This window comes from Nerophis ophidion, linkage group LG23 (assembly GCF_033978795.1).
Source record: "Nerophis ophidion isolate RoL-2023_Sa linkage group LG23, RoL_Noph_v1.0, whole genome shotgun sequence".
NCBI classification, from domain to species: domain Eukaryota; kingdom Metazoa; phylum Chordata; class Actinopteri; order Syngnathiformes; family Syngnathidae; genus Nerophis; species Nerophis ophidion.
In genome coordinates, this window is record NC_084633.1 from 17,583,244 (window position 1) to 17,609,256 (window position 26,013).

The 26,013-nt window shown below is 40.0% G+C and overlaps 1 protein-coding gene across 1 annotated transcript in view; it reads right to left on the reverse strand.

Annotated features, from left to right (window-relative positions):
• Positions 1-3,116: 3,116 nt before the first annotated feature.
• Positions 3,117-26,013, reverse strand: part of LOC133541575 (jupiter microtubule associated homolog 1-like) — a 56,745-nt gene continuing 33,848 nt past the window's right edge. The window contains exons 3-5 of the mRNA XM_061885055.1: positions 9,018-9,166; positions 5,977-6,007; positions 3,117-3,653 (exon numbers count right to left, since the gene is read on the reverse strand). Coding sequence (XP_061741039.1) covers positions 3,511-3,653; positions 5,977-6,007; positions 9,018-9,166 — 323 coding nt within the window. The 3' untranslated portion in view covers positions 3,117-3,510. The remainder of the gene's footprint in view (positions 3,654-5,976; positions 6,008-9,017; positions 9,167-26,013) is intronic.

Below are 26,013 nucleotides of genomic sequence, written 5' to 3' on the forward strand. Positions count from 1 at the left end.
ACATTTTTGCAGAAAATTCTTAAAAACACTTGAGTGCTGTAGTTGTAGAGAGGAACTTGGACCACCGTTCACACATTGGCACGTTCTTGCATTGACATTTTAACAGGAATTGATTAAACACGTTGAAAAACCTATTAGTGGTCAATTGTACGGAATATGTACTGTACTGTGCAATCTACTAATAAAAGTTTCAATCAATCAATCAAACATTCAAAGGGCAGGCCGTGCGTTTCTCACCTAGGCCTTCAGTGATGTCCTACTTAGTCCGACTACACCTCTCAAAATACTGCAATTGATGTCACTGCATAGACATTACTAGGAGATACTATACAGCAACAAACTACTGGGCATTGAGTCCCCTCAACAGTGTACAAAAAAGGTCTATTTTTTGACTAATTTAACATTCAATAAACACTCTCCAGCAATTAAAACATACATTGTGTGGTACTGCCAAAATTAAAAGAATTGTATAAAACTAATGAAACATGAAAAAATTAAGAGATAAAAGATTTGAACTCACAACTTGTAGAACCCATTCGAGCCAGTGGTACCATCGTAGTCAGTCGTTGGTCGTAGTCGGTGGATTTGTGTGAAAGTGGCGGGCAAACCATGGCCAGAGTCGGGACCCGGGGTGGACCGCTCGTCTGTGCATCGGTTAGGGACATCACTGCGCTGCTGACCCGTCTCTGCTCGGGCTGGTCTCCTGCTGGCCCCACTAAGGACTGGACTCTCACTATTATGTTAGATCCACTATGGACCGGACTCTCACTATTATGTTAGATCCACTATGGACTGGACTCTCACTATTATGTTAGATCCACTATGGACTGGACTCTCACACTCTTATGTTAGATCCACTATGGACTGGACTCTCACTATTATGTTAGATCTACTATGGACTGGACTCTCCTAATTGTTATATCCACTATGGACTGGACTCTCACTATTATGTTAGATCCACTATGGATGGACTCTCACTATTATGTTAGATCCACTATGGACTGGACTCTCACTATTATGTTAGATCCACTATGGACTGGACTCTCACTATTATGTTAGATCCACTATGGACTGGACTCTTACTATTATGTTAGATCGACTATGGACTGGACTCTCACTATTATGTTAGATCCACTATGGACTGGCCTTCACTATTGTGTTAGATCCACTATGGACTGGACTCTCACTATTATGTTAGATCCACTATGGACTGGACTCTCACTATTATGTTAGATCCACTATGGACTGGACTCTCACTATTATGTTAGATCCACTATGGACTGAACTCTCACTATTATATTAGATCCACTATGGACTGGACTCTCACTATTATATTAGATCCACTATGGACTGGACTCTCACTATTATGTTAGATCCACTATGGACTGGACTCCAACTGTTGTGTTAGATCCACTATGACTGGACTCCAACTGTTATGTTAGATCCACTATGGACTGGACTCTCACTATTATGTTAGATCCACTATGGACTGGACTCCAACTGTTATGTTAGATCCACTATGGACTGGACTCTCACTATTATGTTAGATCCACTATGGACTGGACTCTCACTATTGTGTTAGATCCACTATGGACTGGACTCCAACTGTTGTGTTAGATCCACTATGACTGGACTCCAACTGTTATGTTAGATCCACTATGGACTGGACTCTCACTATTATGTTAGATCCACTATGGACTGGACTCCAACTGTTATGTTAGATCCACTATGGACTGGACTCTCACTATTATGTTAGATCCACTATGGACTGGACTCTCACTATTATGTTAGATCCACTATGGACTGGACTCTCACTATTATGTTAGATCCACTATGGACTGGACTTTCACAATATTATGCTACACCCACTCGACGTCCATTGCATCCAGTCTCCCATAAAAGGGACCAGTGCAACAAATCCAGTCGTGAAATTTCCTCGCTCCTAAATATTTCAAGAAAAGTTTGGGAACAACAGCAACTCAGCCAGGAAGTGGTAGGCCACATAAAACTGACAGAGGGGTCAGCGGATGCTAAAGCGCATAATGCAAAAACTTTCTGCACAGTCAGTCGCTACAGAGCTCGTAACTTCATGTGACCTTCCAATTAGCCCACGTACAGTACGTTTCCATGGCCGAGCAGCTGCAACTAAGCCATACATCACCAAGTCCAATGCAAAGCCTCAGATGCAGTGATGTAAAGCACGTTGCCACCAGACTTTGGAGCAGTGGAGTTGCCTTCTCTGCAGTGATGAATCACACTTTTCCATCTGGCAATCTGATGGATGAGTCTGGGTTTGGAGGTTGCCAGGAGAATGCTACATTTCGGACTGCATTGTGCTGAGTGTGAAATTTGGTGGAAATGAAATTATGGTGTGTGGTTGACTTTCAGGAGTTGGGCTTGGCCCCTTAGTTCTAACGAAAGGAACTTTGAATGCTCCAGGATAACAAAACATTTTGGACAATTCCCATGCTCCCAACCTTGTGCGAACAGTTTGGAGCGGGCCCCTTCCTCTTCCAACATGACTGTGCACCAGTGCACAAAGCAAGAGCCATAAAGACATGGATGGCAGAGTCTGGTGCGGATGAACTTGACTGGCTTGCACAGAGTCCTGACCTGAAGCCGATACATCACCTTTGGGATGAATTAGAACGGCGATTGAGAGCCAGGGCCTTTTCGACCAACATCCAATGCGCTTTTGAAGTAATGGTGGAAAATTGCTATAAACACACTCTGCAACCTTGTGGACAGCCTTCCCAGAAGAGTTGAAGCTGTAATAGCTGCAAAAGGTGGACCGACATCATATTGAATCTTTTGGATTAGGAATGGGATGGCAATTCATGTTCATATGCGAGTCAAGGCAGGTGGCTGAATACTTTTGGCAATATAGTGTAGTTTTGACTATGAAAGTCAAATGCAACAACTGCCATTTTGGGGCATTAATAAAATGTCTACATTTGAAGGTTGCCAACAGCATTAATTAATGCTAATTCGATCCGTCTCCAGTTATTTGCTTTTTTTGGATAATGCGCCTCGCTACTATATAAAGACAAAGGGCAAAATGCAGCTATTTGAAAAAAATTGGTATTTAATAACAAGGAAAACCCTAACAGCCCAAGCAAATTCATATCAATCTTTATTGTAATTAGAAATTCACGCAACAATTCTGTTTTTTTTTAATGCTTTTACCATTTACAACATGGACAAATGGGAGAGACAAAAACAAATGTCATGTCTTCCCACTGCAGGATGGCCTTAAATGGTTTGGATGGAGGAGAGATACAGGAGGGTGGAGAGGGCACAGAGATAAGTAAAGTGCTTTTTTTGTTTTCTAATCGACAGTTCTTTAATAGAAAAAGGATTAAAAGTACATGTTTGAAATGAAAAGACATGACTGCGGGGAGTACACAGGCCACAGAGGGGACACGGCGGAAGAGAGGTGACAAGGAGGGGAGAGGGAGGGGGGGGACTTATCTTTAGAAAATAAAAAATAGTGTTCAAAAGAGAAAGGTCTCAACCCAAGATGAGGCTTGACTTGCCGCCAGGTGGGTTTCTTCGGTTGCCCGCGGCAGAGTTGGCACTTCCCGACGGGGCGGGCGGCTGTGGCGCTTCCTGCTCGCTCTTCTCCGCCTCCGCCTCCTCGCTGTCAGGACACTCTGGAAAAAAAAGAAGCCGACGCCTTCATGATGTGAAATGGTGTAAAATGCATACAAGGACAACAGGTAGCGCTACGACCCTGAAATACATCCTAAGTGACATACCGTATTTCCTTGAATTGCCGCCGGGGCGCTAATTAATTTAAAACCTCTTCTCACTCCTGCGCTTACCAGAGGCATGCGGTAAAGGTAAGCATGCGCTAATTATTTTAAAACCTCTTCTCACTCCGGCACTTACCAAAGGCATGCAGTAAAAATTTGAGTGTGATGTAAGGATACCATCATGAAAAGCACATTTAATAAAAAAAACGTTATGGTCTTACCTTTACTTATAAATGAAGTCCATGCAAGCTCCTTCTGATCAAAAGCATCGATAACTTCTTTATAGAAGTCTTCCTTATCTTTCTTCAGTTTTAAAAGTCTCTCTGTCTCGACGGAGATCTTCCTTTAATACCTCCTGCTTCGATTGAAAGTCCAGTTTAGAAAACTGCTATCAGACCGCTGCTATCAGTTAGATCCGCTCCTCACGTGTAGTGCGGGTGACGACAGAATTACCCTCGAACAACTCCCCCTCCCGTTCTGCTCTGTGGGTGATCTCTTTATCCCACCGCTGCCACCATGAAGTGTAATTGTATAAATAATACACTGGGTATTTGGGACTGGAACATGCTTTATTTCAGCCCGGTTGTTTACAAGTAGTGGTGTTACATCCTAAAAGGTCCGTCGTGCACCACCCGCATCATATCCGTTCCCAGCACATATCACGTCACTCGTTGTCACTTCTTCTGCAGCCGAGTAGTCGCAAGAAGGATCACTAGCGTCCTCTACCACCAGGAGACGGGAGTCATTTAATGACTCATATTTGACACACGCAGCTACGGTATATTAATAAAACTTAGCTGCTTACTGTTCTTTTTAGCATACCGGTATTCAATAGCTTGGACCTTAAATCCTACTGAGTAGGTCTTAATCTTCTTCCCTTTATGCCATGCGTGTCAAACTCTGGCCCGCGGGCCAAATTTGGCCCGCCATGTAATTTATTTTGGCTCTTGAGACAATAGTAAATTAACATTAGAGCTGGCCCGCCGGTATTATAAAGTGGCAGTGCATTCACCGCTAATTCTAATACTTGCCAACTCTCACGATTTTCCCAGGGGACTCCCGAATTTCAGTGCCCCCCCCCCCCCGAAAATCTACTGGCACAACCATTCTTCCGAATTTCTCCCGATTTCCACTCAGACAACAATATCGGCGGCGTGCCTTAAAGGTACTGCTTTTAGGGTCCTCTACAACCTGTTGTCATGTCCGCTTTTCCGTCATACAATCAGCGTGCCGGCCCAGTCACATAATATATGCGGATTCTACACACACACACACAAGTGAATGCACGCATACTTGGTCAACAGTCATACAGGTCACACTGAGGGTGGCCTTATAAACAACTCTAACACTGTTACAAATATGCACCACACTGTGAACCCACACCAAACAAGAACGACAAACACATTTCGAGAGAACATCCGCACTGTAACACAACATCAACACAACAGAACAAATACCCAGAACCCCTTGCAGCACTAACTCTTCCGGGACACTACAATATACACCCCCTCTACCAACAAACCTCGATTTTGCTTGTCACTATAAAGTTATATAGGCCTTGCTTGTTCAATATTCAATGCAAAACTTGTTTGGGTCCCTATTAAAGGTAAAGTTGTTCAACCATGTTGTTTACCATGAATTGATTAACGTGGACCCCGACTTAAACAAGTTGAAAAACTTATTCGGGTGTTACCATTTAGTGGTTAATTGTACGGAATATGTACTGAACTGTGCAATCTACTAATAAAAGTATCAATCAAAATCAATCAATCAACTTTGGCCCGCGGCTTTGTTCAGTTTGGCCCACTCTGTATTTGAGTTTGACACCCCTGCTTTATGCGATTTCAAATTACCGGTACTGAAATCAGCCTCCTCCATTTTGAAAATGATGACAGGGGAAGTGTCACTCGTGACGTCACGAGTTTGACCCGGCGGTAATACTAAGCATGCGCTAATTATTTTGCGAAGCGAGTTAGACCCTGGCAGTAATTCAAGGCAGGCGCATACTATATACCCGACAGCAATTCAAGGAAATACGGTAACTGCTTTGAACATTTCTCCTACAAACACTTTTAATTTGAGAGGAAGGTTGTTCTAAAAAAAAACCATCCTACCACAAAAAAAAAAAAAGCGAATACAACAAAAAAAGAAATACCGTGATATCGCAATACTGACAATTACCTTTTTATTTTTTTTGACATAGACAGGAGAACGTACTCACCATTGTTTGCTTGATCTTGGCCATTCTCTTCCTACAATAAAAAGAATGAAAACACAAGAAAAAAAGTAAACCAAAGTCCTCCTCGTTTTGGGACAACACCCTATCATCAAGGCTGAGGACATAATTAGCATCACAGCTGGCATCTAAACTCTTAAAACGGGGGGAATTCAAAGTGAACGAAGATTAGATCTTTGAGAAACAAGATAGATTTTAAAGGGAACATCTCTAAAACCCCAGCACGTAACATACAGAAATGCACAGTTACATCTATGTACAGTGAAACCTAGATCTACAAAGTTAATTGGTGTATAAATGGTAAAGTTTGTATAGTCGGCCAAATGTTTCCATAAGAAATAAAGTAAATATGAATAATGGATTCCAGCCTTGACAAAATTCCATCTGTTGGTGAAGGTTTACACACTTCAAACTAGTGTTGTCCCCATACAAACATTTTGGTACCGGTAACAAAATTATTTCTATACTTTTCTGTACTTTTCTAAATAAAGAAGACCACTAAAAATGTCATTATTGGCTTTATTTTAACAAAAACAAATCTTCCGGTACATTAAACATGTTTATTATTGCCAGTTTGTCCTTAAATAAAATAGTGAACATACAAGAAAACTTGTCTTTTATTAGTACATAAGCAAACAAAGGCTCCTAATTTAGCTGCTGACATACGCAGTAACATATTGTGTCATTTATCTACCTATTATTTTGTCAACATTATTAAGGACAGGTGGTAGAAAATGAATTATTAATCCACTTGTTAATATCTACTGTTAATATCTGCTAACTTTCTCTTTTAACATGTTCTATCTACACTTCTGTTAAAATCTAATAATCACTTATTCGGACCGGTACTTTTCAGAGGCAGTATAGTACAGAATATGATTCATTAGTGTCACGGTACTATACTAATACCAGTATACCATAAAACCCTATTTCAAACACAATATAAAGTGCTATACAGTCCTGTACTGTATAGTAAACAAACATAACAAAAAACTGCCAATGATTGTGGCAAAATTACCCTCGATCGCCCCCTCGGAGGTGAGAGGAGCAGTGAGCAGCAGCAATGGCCGCGCCCGGGAATAATTTTTGGTGATTTAACTCCCAATTCCAACCCTTGATGCTTGAGTGCCAAGCAGGGAGGTAATGGGTCCCATTAAATAGTCTTTTCTATGACTCGACCGGGGTTTCAACTCACAACTTACCGATCTCAGGGCGGACACTAACCATTAGGCAGGGGTGATGGATCAACTATCTCTTTATTAAAAAGCCACAACAATGACAACAAACGGATGTGCTGCTTTGCTAACACGCGCACACACACAGAATAGAATAGAATAGAAAGTACTTTATTGATCCCTGGGGGAAATTCAGCACCACTATTTGCTCACAATAGACAATAGGTATTTTTACATGTGAATAATATAAATAAAGTCTATTATACAGAGTTATTCACATGCGAATAGTAGAAATACAGTATTATACAGCATTATTCACATGTGAATTACAAAAACAGTCTATTATACAGCATTATTCACAGGTGAATAACATAAATACAGTCCATTATACAGCATTATTCACATGTGAATAACAAATAGTGTATTATACAGCATTATTCACATGTGAATAACATAAACAGTCTATTAAACAGCATTATTCACATGTGAATAACATAAACACAGTCAATTAAACTGCATTATTCACAAGTGAATAATATAAATACAGTCTATTAAACAGCATTATTCACATGTGAATTACAAAAACAGTCTATTATACAGCATTATTCACAGGTGAATAACATAAATACAGTCCATTATACAGCATTATTCACATGTGAATAACAAATAGTGTATTATACAGCATTATTCACATGTGAATAACATAAACAGTCTATTAAACAGCATTATTCACATGTGAATAACATAAACACAGTCAATTAAACAGCATTATTCACAAGTGAATAATATAAATACAGTCTATTAAACAGCATTATTCACATGTGAATTACAAAAACAGTCTATTATACAGCATTATTCACGTGTGAATAACAAATAAGTGTATCATACAGCATTATTCACATGTGAATAACATAAACACAGTCAATTAAACAGCATTATTCACATGTGAATAATACAAATACAGTCTCTATTATACAGCATTATTCACATTTGAATAACATAAATACATTTCTAATACACAGCATTATTCACATGTTAATAATATAGTATATTATACAGCATTATTCACATGAATAACATAATCACAGTCTATTATACAGCATTATTCACATGTAAATAATATAAATACAGTCTATTACACAGCATTATTCACATGTTAATAATATAGTCTATTGTACAGCATTATTCACACGTGAATAACAAATACAGTCTGTTATACATTTAAGTACAGTCAAACAGGAAAATATGCATTAAACAGTCTGATGGCTGTTGGAAGTCCCTCTGGTACCCTCACAAAGGATCAGAAATCAAAAATCGTAAATTTTAACAACCGTATTGCTACAAAAATAGACGTTTAAAAAAGTTAAATACACTTCACATTGTCATCGGCAAAAGAGAATCTGAAAAGAGGGGACAAAGGAGCAGACAGAGGGGGACAAGGAAAATGAGGGTGAAGAGGAGTTCAGTGTGTGTGTGTGCGCTCTTGGAAGAGGCGCCGCTGAACAAGAGGTAGGGGGTCTCCTCCTCTGCTGTGATATAAGTCTGCTTTGGCATATTTTACCAGTAAAGTCCAGTCTAATCGCAAATAAAAACTTTCTGTGGTACAAAGCCTGCTTCGTCAATCTCTTCAATATGAGCAAGCACAAAATGGCTGCCAGCAAAGACATAGTTCACACACACAGGCACATTTGGCTCGATCTAAACGTTTACAAAAGGAAAACGTTTGATTTGTAAATCGAGATTCCACTGTACACATTTAATAAACAAGGCTGCAGTGTAAACCGTTAATTTACCAGAAGTGGGCATTATATAAGCGTTTCGGTCCCTAATATGTGTGCTAAAAGGTGGTACCTCTTGTCTTTTGGTCCACACCAAAGCCGCCCCAGAGTTGTGGATGGTAGTCAGTTCTGGCTCAGGGTTCTTGGGGAACAGAATGGGCTGCTGGCATCGTCTCAGTGGGGCCGACGGCTCCCCGCACAGGGTCCCTGCAGCTGCACCACCTGGGGAGGTGAACCAAAGAAGTCTTTAGACGAGACAAGCCTTTTGAGCACTTAACCCCCGCCTTAAAAAAAATTCTGAGCTCACATTAGGATAATCCAGGAAACTGATGAGATAAACCACCCATCGTGATTCAGCCATCTGAGCAGATGCACCTCCACCCCCCACCCTCCAGACCCCAAGTGCTGGAATCCATGAGGCATCCAATTTCCAGTTATATAGCTTTTATGGATACATACAGTCACGATCAAAAGTGTACATACACTTGTAAAGAACATAATGTCATGGCTGTCTTAAGTTTCCAATCATTTCTACAACTCTTATTTTTTGTGATAGAGAGATTGGAGCACATACTTGTTGGTCACAAAAAACATTCATGAAGTTTGGTTCTTTTATGAATTTATTATGGGTCTACTGAAAATGTGAGCTAATCTGCTGGGTCAAAAGTATACATACAGCAATGTTAATATTTGGTTAGATGTCCATTGGCAAGTTTCCCTGCAATAAGGCACTTTTGGTAGACCATCCACAAGCTTCTGCTTGAATTTTTGACCACTCCTCTTGATAAGAGGAGCGGTCTGCTTAGCCATTCTTACGCTGCGCTCCAAAAATTGACCAACAATCTGCATGAGCAAGGGGAAAAAGTCGGTCTACGTATAAGCCAAGAGAAGACCAAGGCCATGACAGTCGCACAAGACCAAAACCTTCCACTGCTCACCGTAGGTCAGGGGTGCCCATTACGTCAATCGCGAGCTACCAGTCGACCGCGGGGGGTGTGTCAGTCGATCTCCAGCCAGGCTTTTAAAAAAAATAGACCTAAAAATGAGTGATCATCAATCTTCACCAAGACGTCACTTAAATGACATTCACGGTACCGGAGGGTCTTGTGAGATGACGCTGGCTGCTGCAAGATCATTATTATGAAAATATGACCGAGAGGAAGGCGAGAAACACTTTTTATTTCAACAGACTCTCGCGCCGTACCTTCCGTCAAAACTCTAAAGGCCGACTGCACATTTCCTATCTTCACAATAAAAGCCCTGCTTCATGCTGCCTGCGCTAACTAAATACAGAGTCTCGGAAAACTGGCGTGCACAAGCGATCCCTCAGAAAGCTGCCGTGCACAAGTGCTTTCCGAGACTCTTATTTTGTTAGCGCAGGCAGCATGAAGCAGGGCTTTTATTGTGAAGATAGGAAATGTGCAGTCGGCCTTTAGAGTTTTGACGGAAGGGACGGCGCGAAAGTCTGTTGAAATAGAAAGTGTTTCTCGCCTTCCTCTCTGTCATTTTTTCATAATAATGAACTGGCAGCACCCAGCGTCATCTCACAAGACCCTCGGGTGCCGTGAATGTCAATCAAGCAAGCTACGAAATTTGCCGCCAATGTTTTTCTTGTAAAGTGTATGGAAGCTGGATGAATTAGATGCCAAAAACCAACCACTTTCATGTGGTATTGTACAGAAAGGACAACTTTTTTTCTCCTCCATTTGAAAATGTGGGCGTTATCATCATTACTGTCTGATTCCAATCAATGCAAGTCATCAATTTAGGTAATACACCAACTTATATTCTTGTCTTCGTGAAAGAAAGACATCTATATGTGTTACACATGCTTGTATTATCATTAAACACATTTAACTTGTTTACAAAAATGTCTCTTTCATAAATAAATAAATATAAATGATATATATAAATGAGGTAGATCCCCTCGAGTTGGTCAATTTAAAAGTAGCTCGCCTGCAGAAAAAGTCTGGGCACCCCTGCCGTAGGTGAACAAGGCATAGAGAAAAACTTCACGTATCTGGGAAGCAACATCTAAACACTGGAGACGCAGAAAAGGATGTACAGACCAGAATCGGAAAAGCTGCAGGAGTCTTCCAAAGCCTCCAGTACATCTGGTCATCAAAATCTATCAGTACGTCCACAAAGCTGAGCCTCTATATGTCAGTGGTCATCTCTAGTGACCTATGCCTGTGAGACATGGATGAAGACATCAAGCATTACAAACAAGCTGTATGTCTTCCAGCGACGATGCCTCAGATACGTCTTGAGGATCTCATGGAGAGACCACATTACCAATGAAGAGGTGATGAGAAGGGCAGGGGTAGCACCATTGTCCGACATAGTCTCTGACAGGAGAAGGAGAATGGCTGGACACGTACTCTGACTGCAGAGAAAGAGACCGGCAAGTGTGGAAATGGACTGGGTGCCAGGAGGGGGAAAGAGGAAGAGAGGACGGCCAAAGAAGATGTGAAGACAAACAGCCAAGGAAGACCTGAGAGAGCCATGGGACTCAGCTGGCATGGAGCAAGAAGGGTCGCCAGTGACCGGAACAAATGGAGGGGACTCGTCGCCCAATGTTCCAACAGGAACGTGAGGAACTAAGTCTAAGCAAGCCTCTTGACAAAATTGGTGCACTTCAGCTAAATTTGTTGATTTTCCGACATGGACTTGTTTCTTCAGCGTTGTCCACACGTTTAAGTCAGGACTTTGGGAAGACCATTGAAAATCCTTCATTCTAGCCTGATTTAGCCATTCCTTTACCACTTTTGACATGTGTTTGGGGTCATTGTCCTGTTGAAACCTCCAAGGCTAGAATTAAAGTGTGGACAATGCTGAAGAAACAAGTCCATGTCAGAAAACCAACAATTCAGGCTAAACTGCACCAATTTTTGTCAGGGAGTGGTCCATCCATCCATTTTCTACCGCTTATTCCCTTTTGGGGTCGCTGGCGCCTATCTCAGCTACAATCGGGCGGAAGGCGGGGTACACCCTGGACAAGTCGCCACCTCATCGCAGGGCCAACACAGATAGACAGACAACATTCACACACTAGGGCCAATTTAGTGTTGCCAATCAACCTATCCCCAGGTGCATGTCTTTGGAAGTGGGAGGAAGCCGGAGTACCCGGAGGGAACCCACGCATTCACGGGGAGAACATGCAAACTCCACACAGAAAGATCCCGAGCCTGGATTTGAACCCAGGACTGCAGGACCTTCGTATTGTGAGGCAGACGCACTAACCCTTCTGCCACCGTGAAGCCTCAGGGTGTGGTCAAAAATCAATAATAATAATAATAATAATAATAATAATAAGAATAATGGATTAGAGCAGTGGTCCCCAACCACCGGACCGATTGGTACCGGGCCGCACAAGAAATTATTATTATTTTTTAAAATCATTAAATCAACATAAAAAACACAATATATACATTATATATCAATACAGTCTGCAGGGATACAGTCCATAAGCACACATGATTGTATTTCTTTATGAAACCCCCCCCCCCCCCCGGTCCGTGGGACAAATTTTCAAGCGTTGACCGGTCCGCAGCTACAAAAAGGTTGGGGACCACTGGATTAGAGGACCCAGGATAGCTCAATGGTAAACACTGTGGGCTCCTAATACAGGGGAACTGAGTTCAAACCCCATACATGGAAACAGTAATTTGGCTGTATGGCATCAAAATGACATACATTGTGTGTTTCTTCTCCCCCACACAATGTAATGGGGCAGCACGATGGTTGAGGGGTTAGTGCATCTGCCTCACAAGACGAAGGTCCTGAGCAGTCCTGGTTCAATCCCGGGCTCGGGATCTTTCTGTGTGGAGTTTGCATGTTCTCCCCGTGACTGTGTGGGTTCCCTCCGGGTACTCCGGCTTCCTCCCACCTCCAAAGACATGCACCTGGGGATAGGCCCCTCCCACCTCCAAAGACATGCACCTGGGGATAGGTTGATTGGCAACACTAAATTGGCCCTAGTGTGTGAATGTGAGTTTGAATGTGGTCTGTCTATCTGTGTTGGCCCTGCGATGAGGTGGCGACTTGTCCAGGGTGTTCCCCGCCTACTGGCCGAATGCAGCCTACATAGGCGCCAGCGACCCCCCCGCCTCCCCAAAAGGGACAAGCAGTAAAAAAAAAGGATAGATGGATAATGGGTTAAATTTTGTATCGCGTTTTTCTATTTTTCTATTATTAGATACTCAAAGTGCTCACAGAGAAGTGGGATCTCATCATTCATTCACACCTGTTGGTGGTAAGCTACATTTGTAGCCACAGCTGTTGTGGGGTAGACTGACGAAAGCAAGGCTGCCAGTTTGCGCCTACGGCCCCTCCAACCACCACCTATACACCACTACGCCAGTGATTTTCAACCACTGTGCCGTGAGATATTGTCAAGTGCGCCGTGGGAAATTAAGCAAATTCACCTCGATGGTCCCAAAAATATTTTTTGCAAATCAATAATCATAATAATGTGCCGTTATCTAGTGCCTGTGCAGTGTAGAGCTTGGCAGGGTAATCTTGTTACCGTATTTCCTTGAATCGCCGCCGGGGCGCTAATTAATTTAAAACCTCTTCTTACTCCAGCGCTTACCAAAGGCATGCGGTAGAAGTAAGCATGCGCTAACTATTTTAAAACCTTTTCTCACTCCGGCACTTACCAAAGGCATGCAGTAAAAATTTGAGTGTGATGTAAGCTTGGACCTTAAATCCTACTGAATAGCTTTTAATCTTTTTCCCTTTATGCGACTTTAAATTACCGGTATTGAAATCAGCCTCCTCCATTTTGAAAAGGATGACAGGGGAAGTGTCACTCGTGACGTCACGAGTTTGACCAGGCGGTAATACTAAGCATGCGCTAAATATTTTGCGAAGCGAGTTTGACCCGGCAGTAATTCAAGGTTGGTGCATACTATATGCCCTGCGACAATTCAAGGAAATACGGTATACTCCATATCAGTAGGTGGCAGTAGGTAGTTCATTGCTTTGTATGAGTCGGAACGCGTCGAGGATGGTTTGTCGTGACCCCAATATGCAGAGCAAAGCGGGAGACAGCGTTAAGGTAAAAAGGTATTTAACGCTTAAACCAAAAATTAACAAAAGGCAAGTACCGCTAGGAAAAGGCACTGAAGCATAGTGATGGCTATGTAAAACAAAAGTAAAACTGAACTGGTTACAAAGTCAACAAAAACAGAATGCTGGACGACAGCAAAAACTTACAGCATGTGGAGTAAAGACGGCGTTCACATATCCGTACATGACATGACAATCAACAATGTCCCCACAAAGAAGGATCGCGTACGCACAACTTAAATAGTCTTGATTGGGAAAAGTGCGGGGAATAGCACTCAAAGGAGGCCGTGAAGCTGCTACTGGAGAACACCAACAAAACAGGAAAAGTCACCAAAATAAAAGCGCAAGACAGGAACTAAAGCACTACACACAGGAAACAACAACAAACTCAAAATGAGGCACGACAACCTGTTGGAGTTTCATTTTTTTAACATTTTCTGCTGGTGGTGTGCCTCTGTATTTTTGTTATAACGGTAACAGTTCGAGATGCTACCTCAGTAGAAGCATGTAAGTCCCACCTTAAAACTCATCTGTATACTCTAGCCTTTAAATAGACCTCCTTTTTAGACCAGTTGATCTGCCGCTTCTTTTCTTTTTTCTCCTATGTCCCCCCCTCCCTTGTCCGGTCCGATGACCATGGATGAAGTACTGGCTGTCCAGAGTCAAGACCCAGGATGGACCGCTCGCCTGTGTATCGGTTGGGGACATCTCTACGCTGCTGATCCGCCTCCGCTTGAGATGGTTTCCTGTGACTCTCGCTGCTGTCTTGGATCCGCTTTGAACTGAACTCTCGCGGCTGTGTTGGAGCCACTATAGATTGAACTTTCACAGTATCATGTTAGACCCGCTCGACATCCATTGCTTTCGGTCCCCTAGAGGGGGGGGGGGATTGCCCACTTCTGAGGTCCTCTCCAAGGTTTCTCATAGTCAGCATTGTCACTGGCGTCCCACTGGATGTGAATTCTCCCTGCCCACTGGGTGTGAGTTTTCCTTGCCCTTTTGTGGGTTCTTCCGAGGATGTTGTAGTCGTAATGGTTTGTACAGTCCTTTGAGACATTTGTGATTTAGGGCTATATAAATAAACATTGATTGATTGATTGATTATGAAAAAAATGTGCCTTGACTCAAAAAAGGTTGAAAAACACTGCACTACGCCATACAGCCCCAATTCAAGCAGAAACTTGTGGATGGCTACCAAAAGCGTCTTATTGCAGTGAAACTTGCCAAGGGACATGTAAGCAAATATTAACATTGCTGTATGTATACTTTTGACCCAGCAGATTTGCTCACATTTTCAGTAGAGCAATAAAAGAAGCAAACTTCATTAATGTATTTTTGTGACCAACAGGTATGTGCTCCAATCACTCTACCACAAAAAAATATAAGACTTGTAGAAATGATTGGAAACTCAAGAAAGCCGTGACATCATGTTCTTTATAAGTGTATGTAAACTTTTTATTGCGACTGTACATAAACTAAAAGACAGAGACATTGTTGTGACTCAGCGATTGCAACAATGCCAGCACAAAAAGCATCTTTGTCGTGAGGGAACAATGGCTGCTAAAGAATCAAGAGGAGTGGACACTCTCCTTAATGGAGTCAAGTAGTTTAGAGTTTGTGTGTCTACTGCAGGACTCTCTAGAGCAGGGGTGCCCATTACGTCGATCGCGAGCTACCAGTCGACCGCGGGGGGTGTGTCAGTCGATCTCCAGCCAGGCTTTTAAAAAAAAATAGACCTAAAAATTAGTGATCATCAATCTTCACCAAGACGTCACTTAAATGACATTCACGGTACCGGAGGGTCTTGTGAGATGACGCTGGCTGCTGCAAGATCATTATTATGAAAATATGACCGAGAGGAAGGCGAGAAACACTTTTTATTTCAACAGACTCTCGCGCCGTACCTTCCGTCAAAACTCTAAAGGCCGACTGCACATTTCCTATCTTCACAATAAAAGCCTTGCTTCATGCTGCCTGCGCTAACTAAATACAGAGTCTGGGAAAACTGGCGTGCATAAGCGATCCCTCATAAAGCTGGCGTGCACATCACTTGTGCACGCCAGCTTTCCGAGACTCTTATTTTGTTAGCGCAGGCAGCATGAAGCAGGGCTTTTATTGTGAAGATAGGAAATGTGCAGTCGGCCTTTAGAGTTTTGACGGAAGGGACGGCGCGAGAGTCTGTTGAAATAAAAAGTGTTTCTCGCCTTCCTCTCTGTCATTTTTTCATAATAATGAACTGGCAGCAGCCAGCGTCATCTCACAAGACCCTCGGGTGCCGTGAATGTCAATCAAGCAAGCTACGGAATTTGCCGCCAATGTTTTTCTTGTAAAGTGTATGGAAGCTGGATGAATTAGATGCCAAAAACCAACCACTTTCATGTGGTATTGTACAGAAAGGACAACTTTTTTTCTCCTCCATTTGAAAATGTGGGCGTTATCATCATTACTGTCTGATTCCAATCAATGCAAGTCATCAGAATCAGGTAATACACCAACTTATATTCTTGTCTTCGTGAAAGAAAGACATCTATATGTGTTACACATGCTTGTATTATCATTAAACACATTTAATTTGTTTACAAAAATATCTATTTCATAAATAAATAAATATAAATGATATATATAAATGAGGTAGATCCCCTCGAGTTGGTCAATTGAAAAGTAGCTCGCCTGCAGAAAAAGTGTGCGCACCCCTGCTCTAGACGGTGCAACACAACCCACTAATAGGAAGAGGATGAAATTAATAAGGAGTGGCGGGACGTGGAAATGAGGCATTATGTTCTCGTGTTGACAGCGATATCCTCCCATTTCAAAACGTATAGCTCTCCAAGGTGCATTATTAAATGTGCAGCTGTCGTCATCCACAAGCCTAGAGACAGGAACAGGATCGTAAAGCTGATGACAGGGTTTTTTGATCAATCAGACCCCATAAAGAATTAAATATTGCTAAGTAAGGTCCGACGTTACTACTATTTTATAACAATTTTATTCCCAGAGTTACCACAATATTACATTAGCATAAGTGTACTGACCAAAATCTACTTGAAAAGTGCTTTTCAACCAGTGCCACCCACACTGGTTTAAATGTAACTTAGATATTGGGTTTCACTATGTAAAGCGCTTTGAGTCACTAGAGAAAAGCGCTATATAAATATAATTCATTTCACTCTTGTAAGCCAGAAAATCTGTGGTTTTAATGCTCATGAGCTGTGTTAGTCCACAGATTGGGAGTATCCCTGAAGCACAGGTCACTTTATCCACTTTTTACATAAACACCAACTCTGCACTTGTCCAAAGTAATAACATATTCAGTCTTCCCTCATTTATCAAGGTTAACTGGGCACAGACGTGACCGCGATCGATAGAGTTTGTGAAGTAGGATTACTAAAAAAATCTAATATTTTCAGTTTGAGCATAAAAAAATGTTAACATTTTAAAAACCTCATTTTAGGGCAGCGGTAGGGAACCTATGGCTCTAGAGCCAGATGTGGCTCTTTTGATGACTGCACCTGGCTCTCGGATAAATCATTGCTGACATTGCTTAACATGGTAAATAATGGATATTTCCGCTGGCAATCACAGTGTCAAAAATAACGTTCAAAATATAAAGCATTCTCATGCATTTTAATCCATCTATCCGGTTTCTACCGCACCTGTTCAAGAAGTCGCATTAATGGTAAGAAGTATTTTATTTTTTGTTGGTTAGCTTCAGAATAACCATGTTATTAAAATGAATAAGAGACTTATTATAAATGTTGGTCTTACTTAAAAACGCACGCATTTAGTTGTAGTCAGTATTAAAAATTTTTTTATATGGCTCTCACAGAAATACTTTTTAAAATATTTGGCTTGTATGGCTCTCTCAGCCAAAAATGTTCCCGACCCCTGTTTTAGGGGAACTGCACTTTTGGAATTTTGTCAATCATTCACAATCCTTATGTGAGAGAAGAACACAGTTTTCCTTTATTTTATGCATTCTAACTTGTGACTAAACGCTAGCAAGAGTCAGGAATTATTATGGAATTAGTCGCTTAATTCCGCCTATAAAGTGCTCTAAAAAAAACATCAACTTTTTTATATACATGCAGTGAATATGTATGTAATGTATTAACAGGCATATTCATATTATTTACGTATTTTGGAATTTTTAGCATGAAGCAGTAGATTAATTTCACAGACGCATCACAATGTTCGCTATTTCCTTCAACAACAACAACTATTGCTAATCATGCAGACTTAATGAGCTCCAACGACTACTACTTTTGGACAAATGACGATCCAGAACCTTATATTTTTGAGCCTGAATTTAAGGAGGATACGTGACAAGTTTTAGAGGTTAAGTGATGAGCAGGTCCGGCAAGTAGCACTATTGCTCAGGGCTAAACAAGAAATACAAAGTATGAACACTATAAAACAATCAATTACTGCAGTGTTTATCTACATATAAATAATTGCATATACATATATAAATACATTCACATTTATATACATATATAAGTATATTCACATTTATGTACATATATACACATACAGATATATACACATATACCAATATATACACATGTACAAACACATACATATATACACACACACAAAAACACACAGTCACACACACATACATATATATATATATATACACATATATACACACACACACTAACAAATAGATACACACTCACACAAATATATATACACACACATATATATAAACATATATACACACACACTTACACTCCTACACACAAACTTATATACACACACACACAAATATATATATATTTTATTTGTTATTATTCTAATAACAATTATTTATTTAAGTACGGAATACTTGTAGATGTCCTTTCTTTTGCACTACATTTGATTAGTATATATTTTTGCAATCAGCCTGACCTAAGCCTTGATAATAATCTTTGTTGTTACCACATGGCTTCATATCATTTGACAAGGTTTATCCTGTAAAGCTGTAAGAAGGTTAGACATAATTATTGAATATGATTAAAATCAAGAGTAAGATTACTAATTGAGAGTTGATATTTGAGTGGGCCCTGGGCCCATTTGTGGTGGAAGAGTTAGGCCCCGAGGTCAAAAAGGTTGAACAATCCTGACTTACTGTGCAAAATCTGCTCTCTATGGGATTGATTGATTGATTGATTGAAACTTTTATTAGTAGACTGCACAGTTCAGTACATATTCCGTACAATTGACCACTAAATGGTAACACCCGAATAAGTTTTTCAACTTTTTTAAGTCGGGGTCCACGTTAATCAATTCATGGTTATGATGATGAATAATGGGATATTCAGATCTTTTCGTTAAGATAAAAAAAAAAATTCAAGTACTCATACAGGTAGAAAAAAAAGTGGGTTTTTTGTGTCCATCGCCTTTTCCAAGTCTAAGTAGAATGTAAAAGTTGACCAACTTCTCGATCTTTGGACACAACCTTCTACTATACAGAGCAGAGGCACAGTTTGTAATTTAGCACAAACTTTCACCAACTGCAGCAGCACACCGGCTCATTATGTCAATAGCTGCATTAACTAGTTATCGTTAAAAGTAGTTCCTCTGCATTAGCGCTTATAATAACAACAATATCGCTAATACTTTGTTAATGACATGTACATAGAGAACTGTTGGTGTTTTTTTAAAGGGCTTTCTGGGCACTACAGAAGACTCCCATTAGCTTCATTATTAGCCACCTCCTACATCATGTTTATTACAAATTGGAATGCATAAAAAATACAAGACATGACGTTCTTTGGCTTTTAACACCACGTGAGTTGTGTGGTCCTCTGTTCTCTGTTGTCCTCTGTGTTTTTTATACACTTTGATTTCTATTTTACTGTTTTAATTGATTTTACCCTTTAAAATAGTTTTTAATCATATTTGTTTTTATATTGTTTTTATTGGTTTTATATTTATTTATGTTTTGTTTTATTCAGTCATTGGTGGAGCATAATATATATACTTTTTTATTTTATTTTATTTTATTTATCTTTTTTTTTTTTACAATGTTTTTAACATGGCTGTGCAGCACTTTGGAAACATTATTGTTGTTTAAATGTGCTATATAAATAAAGTGGATTGGATTGGATTGGATTAAGACAAAGTGTAGTTCCCCTTTAACTCTCTAAACCAAGGGTGTCCAAAGTGCGGGCCGGGGGCCATTTGCGGCAAGGAGCTAATCGTTTACCGGCCCGCCACACATTCTGCAAAAATTGCAAAACTATTAGTATTGCAAAAATTTAAAAAACACATTTAAAAAAAGTGGAATGAGGTGAAATCTAATGAGGAAAAAGTGGCAATGTTGACACAAAGCTGCCATGCAGGCATTTTTTTTTCCATTGCTCGAAAAAAAAAAAAAAAAAGGACAAAAAAATCTATGTTACAATGAATTATTAATTAAAAATTGTCAATTTAAAATGTTTTATGTGGAAAAAATATTGCATATATTGTGTGGTTTCCATATAAAAACATCAAAGTTTTGACAAAAGAGCATAAAACAAACAAAATAATAGTTCAAACTTAAAATCGACAGGTATATCGGAAGTTGATCTTGAAACTGAAGTGTTAAAAGTGAAAAAAATAAAAATAAAAATGCATCACTTTATGAGCGGGGAACTTTTAGGACCTCAAATATATTTATTAGGATTTTATTTAACTTTCCACTGTGATTACTCAAAAATATTAAATAATTAAAATCAACGGTGTACTGCATTATTGTTTTACTATAAAAAACGAAGTTGCCTTTGACAGAAAAGGCATACAACCTTATTTCCATCCATCCATCCATCCATTTTCTACCGCTTATTCCCTTTCGGGGTCGCGGGGGGCGCTGGCGCCTATCTCAGCTACAATCGGGCGGAAGGCAGGGTACACCCTGGACAAGTCGCCACCTCATCGCAGGGCCAACACAGATAGACAGACAACATTCACACTCACATTCACACACTAGGGCCAATTTAGTGTTGCCAATCAACCTATCCCCAGGTGCATGTCTTTGGAAGTGGGAGGAAGCCGGAGTACCCGGAGGGAACCCACGCATTCATGGGGAGAACATGCAAACTCCGCACAGAAAGATCCCGAGCCTGGATTTGAACCCAGGACTGCAGGAACTTCGTATTGTGAGGCAGACGCACTAACCCTTCTGCCACCGTGAAGCCACACACAACCTTATTTGTTTTACTTTATATCAACCTCAAGTTGATATAGAGATTTACTGTAAGCATTAAATAAAAAAATAATAATATTAATTTGACTTATTTTTAACATTTTAGTGACTGAGACCCTCTATGCTCCCCAGGAGCCCTAAGGATAAAAAAAAAAAAAATCCATTTATTTTGTTATGGTTTGAAAATGAAAAATATCAAAACGACCCCCGCCTGCTTAAATTTGTCCATGTACGGCCCTCTGTGGAAAAAGTTTGGACACTCCTGCTCTAAACTGACAGTTGCTGATAGCTAATAGTTTAAAGTAGTCTCAGTTAGTCTGAAGCTGTTGCCATTCGACATTGTGTAAAAGTCTCACCAATGTGAAGACGTGTTTTTGATGAGGTAGGAGTTGAGGATGATGTCAATCAAAAAGTAGTTCTGCCAAAAGTCAACTTGAGATTGTTGTGGTGAAGATCAAGTAGTGCCAAAATTAGCCAGGCGCCTGTTGTGACCCTTAACATCGACACAACATAATTAATAGAAAATATAACAAACACTGCACAGTGATACATAAAAAACTTAATTTAACACTTATTTTAAGTCAGAAAATCTGCAGAGACTGCTCCCACCCCCACCAAGGACTGTATTCACTGCTGGACTCTAGAAAGAAGTTCCACAGCCTCCGTAGCAGAACCTCCAGATTATGTGACAGCTTCTTCCATCAGGCCGTAAGACTCTTTAAGGCAGGGGTGGGCATTGTGTCGATCGCGATCGACTGGTCGATCTCGGAGGGTGTGTAAGTCGATCTCAAGCCAGGCATTAAAAAATATGCATAAAAATGAGCAATCATCAATCATACCAAGACTTCACTTTCGTCAGTTGTTTGACATTCTCGGCACCCGAGGATCTTGTGAGATGACGCTGGCTGCTGCGAGCTCATATTTAAAAAAAAAATCACTAACAGGGCGGACGCAGAGAAACACATTTTATTTCTAGAGACTCCGTACCTACTGTCAAAACTCTAAAGACCGACTGCACAGTTCCTGTCTTCACCATAAAAGACCTGCTTCATCCTGCCTGTGCTAACAAAATAAGAGTCTCAGAAAGCTAGCGTGCACAAGCTAGCAAGCTACGGAGTTTGATGCCAATGTATTTCTCCCCCGCCCTCAGCGACCGCTTTCTCACTTGCTTGCCCACCCGCACACTCACTGACGTCACTCACCTGCTGCCAGACATTAAAGGGCCACACACATATGCTACTCTCATAACAAAGTGTTTAAAAACGAGTATGCAAGTTGGACAAATGAGATGCCAAATCCAACCACTTTCATGTGGTATTGGACAGAAAGGAGGACTTTTTTTTCTCCTCCATTTGAAAATGCGGACGTTATCAGCACCACTGTCTAATTCCAATCAATGCAAGTCATCAGAATCAGGTAATACACCAACTTATATTCTTGTCTTCATGAAAGAAAGGAATCTATGTGTGTTAAACATGCTTGTATTATCATTAAACACCATTAACTTGTTAACAAAAATGTCTCTTTCATAAATAAATAAATATAAATTATAAATAGGAATGAGGTAGATCTCCTCGACTTGGTCAATTGAAAAGTAGCTCGCCTGCAGAAAAAGTGTGAGCGCCCCTGCTTTAAGGCATTAAAATAATCCCCCCAATTCCCTCCCAAAATGGATTAACTGGCTGGAATATAAAAACAATATAACATACACCCATAAACATGGATGCATATGCAAAAGTGCAATATACTTATCTGTACAGTAATCTATTTATTTATATCTGCACCTTATTGCTCTTTTATCCTGCACTACCATGAGCTAATGCAAATACATTTCGTTCTCATCTGTACTGTTAAGTACAGTCTAAGTCAAAAACATGCAGAATATGCTTTAAAAAAAAATTAAGCGACAGGATTTGAAGTGCGAAGTCACGAGGGACAACAGTTTGAAAGACAACGTATCATTAAATAGTGTGACAGGCGTCACAAATGTTCAAAACTTTAGCATGGGCCATGTGCGCTACTGTGCTAACAATACAATAACATTCTAACAGCTACATCATGCTAGGTTATTCATAGGGCTGGGCGATATATATCGATACACTCGATATATATCGCAGGTTTGTCTCTGTGCGATATAGAAAATTAATATACCGTGATATTCGGATTTACGTTCTCACACAGTTGCTTTTAGCTGCTGGCATTACACTACAGGCTCTTCTCACTCTTTCTTGTCTCTGCTTCTCACAGACAGCAAGCTGACCTTCTTACATATGTCACGTCATACATCACATACGTATACGCCCTCGCGGAGCAGAGAGGTAGCAGCATGGGTAACGTTAGCTGTAATGCTAGCGGAGCTGTGAGAGTGGTAATACGAGAGAAAGAAGGTGCGAATTTGGTAACAAATAAAGGAATAATTAATTCCCAAGAAAAACAGCAGGGGCTCCATCGTTTAGAGGTGGTTTGGCTTCAAGTGGGAATATGTCGAACAGACAACCGTAATTTGTCAAGTGTGGCGCTAAAGCGTTGCTACAAAAAGTAGCATTACTGCTAAAATGTAGCATCATTTGAAAAGTCACCTGCTAGAGAAGGAAGAGTGCTTACTCCGCATGTCAACATCTCCATTCGGTGCCACATGCCCACAAAATCATGCACAAAAGTGCACTTTATTTGTTTTAAACTATTGTAGTGGCGTTCTTTACAAAAACTGCACTTTAATTTAGTGTTGTTTTGATATGTCATCTTATTGACATCATGCACAAAAGTGCACTCATAGCTTGTTTTAAAATGTCTTTGACAATCTTGCACTTTCTGTTTTGGAAATGACATGAATAGAGAATAGAATAGAATAGAAAGTACTTTATTGATCCCTGGGGGAAATTCAGCACAACAGTTTAATCACAGTAGACAATAATAATAATAAATAATATACAACATATATTATGTATATATATCAGTGGTTCTCAACCTTTTTTCAGTGATGTACCCCCTGTGAACATTTTTTTTAATTCAAGTACCCCCTAATCAGAGCAAAGCATTTTTGGTTGAAAAAAAGAGATAAAGAAGTAAAATACAGCACTATGTCATCAGTTTCTGATTTATTAAATTGTATAACAGTGCAAAATATTGCTCATTTGTAGTGGTCTTTCTTCAACTATATGGAAAAAAAGATATAAAAATAACTAAAAACTTGTTGAAAAATAAGTGATTCAATTATAAATAAAGATTTATACACATAGAAGTAATCATCAACTTAAAGTGTCCTCTTTGGGGATTGTAATAGAGATCCATCTGGATTCATGAACTTAATTCTAAACATTTCTTCACAAAAAGAAAAAAAAAGTATTTAACATCAATATTTATGGAACATGTCCACAACAAATTTAGTTGTCAACACTGAATATTGCATTGTTTCATTTATTTTTCACAGTTTATGAATTCATATTTTGTTGAAGTATTATTCAATAAATATATTTATAAAAGGATTTTTGAATTGTTGCTATTTTTACAATATTTTTAAAAAGTCTCACGTACCCCTTGGTATACCTTCAAGTACCCCCAGGGGTACGCGTACCCCCATTTGAGAACCACTGTAATATATAATATAAGGTGGCGACTTGTCCAGGGTGTACCCTGCCTTCCGCACGATTGTAGCTTGGATAGGCGCCAGCGCCCCCCGCGACCCTAAAAGGGAATAAGCGGTAGGAAATGGATGGATGGATGGATAATATATGAATAATGTTTGTGCCACTGCTTAATAACTGTTTAATAAATACACTTTTGGTAAATTGACTTAGTTGTGATTTGCTTCTCTGCATGAAAGTTTAAAATGAGCATATATTAATGCAGTATGAAGAAGAATGTTTTAATGTAGACACATAGAATCATCATACTGCTGTGATTATATGCATCAAATGTTCATTCACAGCTACGCCAAAATATCGACATATATATCGTGTATTGCACGATATGGCCTAGAAAATATTGAGATATTAAAAAAAGGCCATATCGCCCAGCCATAGTTCACAAAAGTAACACACGATGAAGCTCCCATGTCTTTAGCTGACTGAATAGTTTTGTTTTTTTAATTAACAAAAAGGTGTCCTCTAATATGGTTGGCATACACACAGGGCGGGCTCATCTAACATGTCATGTAAAACCCTGCAACTTAAAAAGCGAGCGTTTGAGCTCTTCTTCACTGATAAATGTGCAGGCTCACAAACAGGCTCTTGGCACACATAATACCAAAAAAAATGTCATTCAAGAAGTCTATTTGAGGATGATACTGGTCTGTTATTTACAACCCAAGTAATGAAACCAAAATTATGGAACACTAACAAGTTACATACAACAAGATTAAAATCCACATCATGAACTGTAGGTGGCATAAAAGTTGATGAAAAAAGCATTTACATCCCGAGGACATCCAACTCAGCTGAGCAGCTGTTCCAACAGTTGTTCTAAAGTTAGCTACAAGGGAACACAGAAGCCACTATGAATGTGAACACAAGGCAAATGCTTTATCTGGTACTTTTAACTTTTAGCTGCTTTGTGTACTTTGTGTTGTTTTTATATATTTACTATGGGAACACACAGTCTGTACTGCATGTACTTTATTAAGGGTTCTCAAAGGTCGGGGGGGTTAAATGAAAAATAATCAAAACCGATATTTGGAGCTTCTAACCGGTGCTGTCCAGGTTATTTAGTTTTTTCCACCTTTGTAACATTTCTCTCAGATAATACACCATTAAATTATACTAATGGCTGTGTAGTTCCTACACGACTGAAAGAAGAGCTGGGGACGCGAGACTGTCCCATCCTCTCCGCT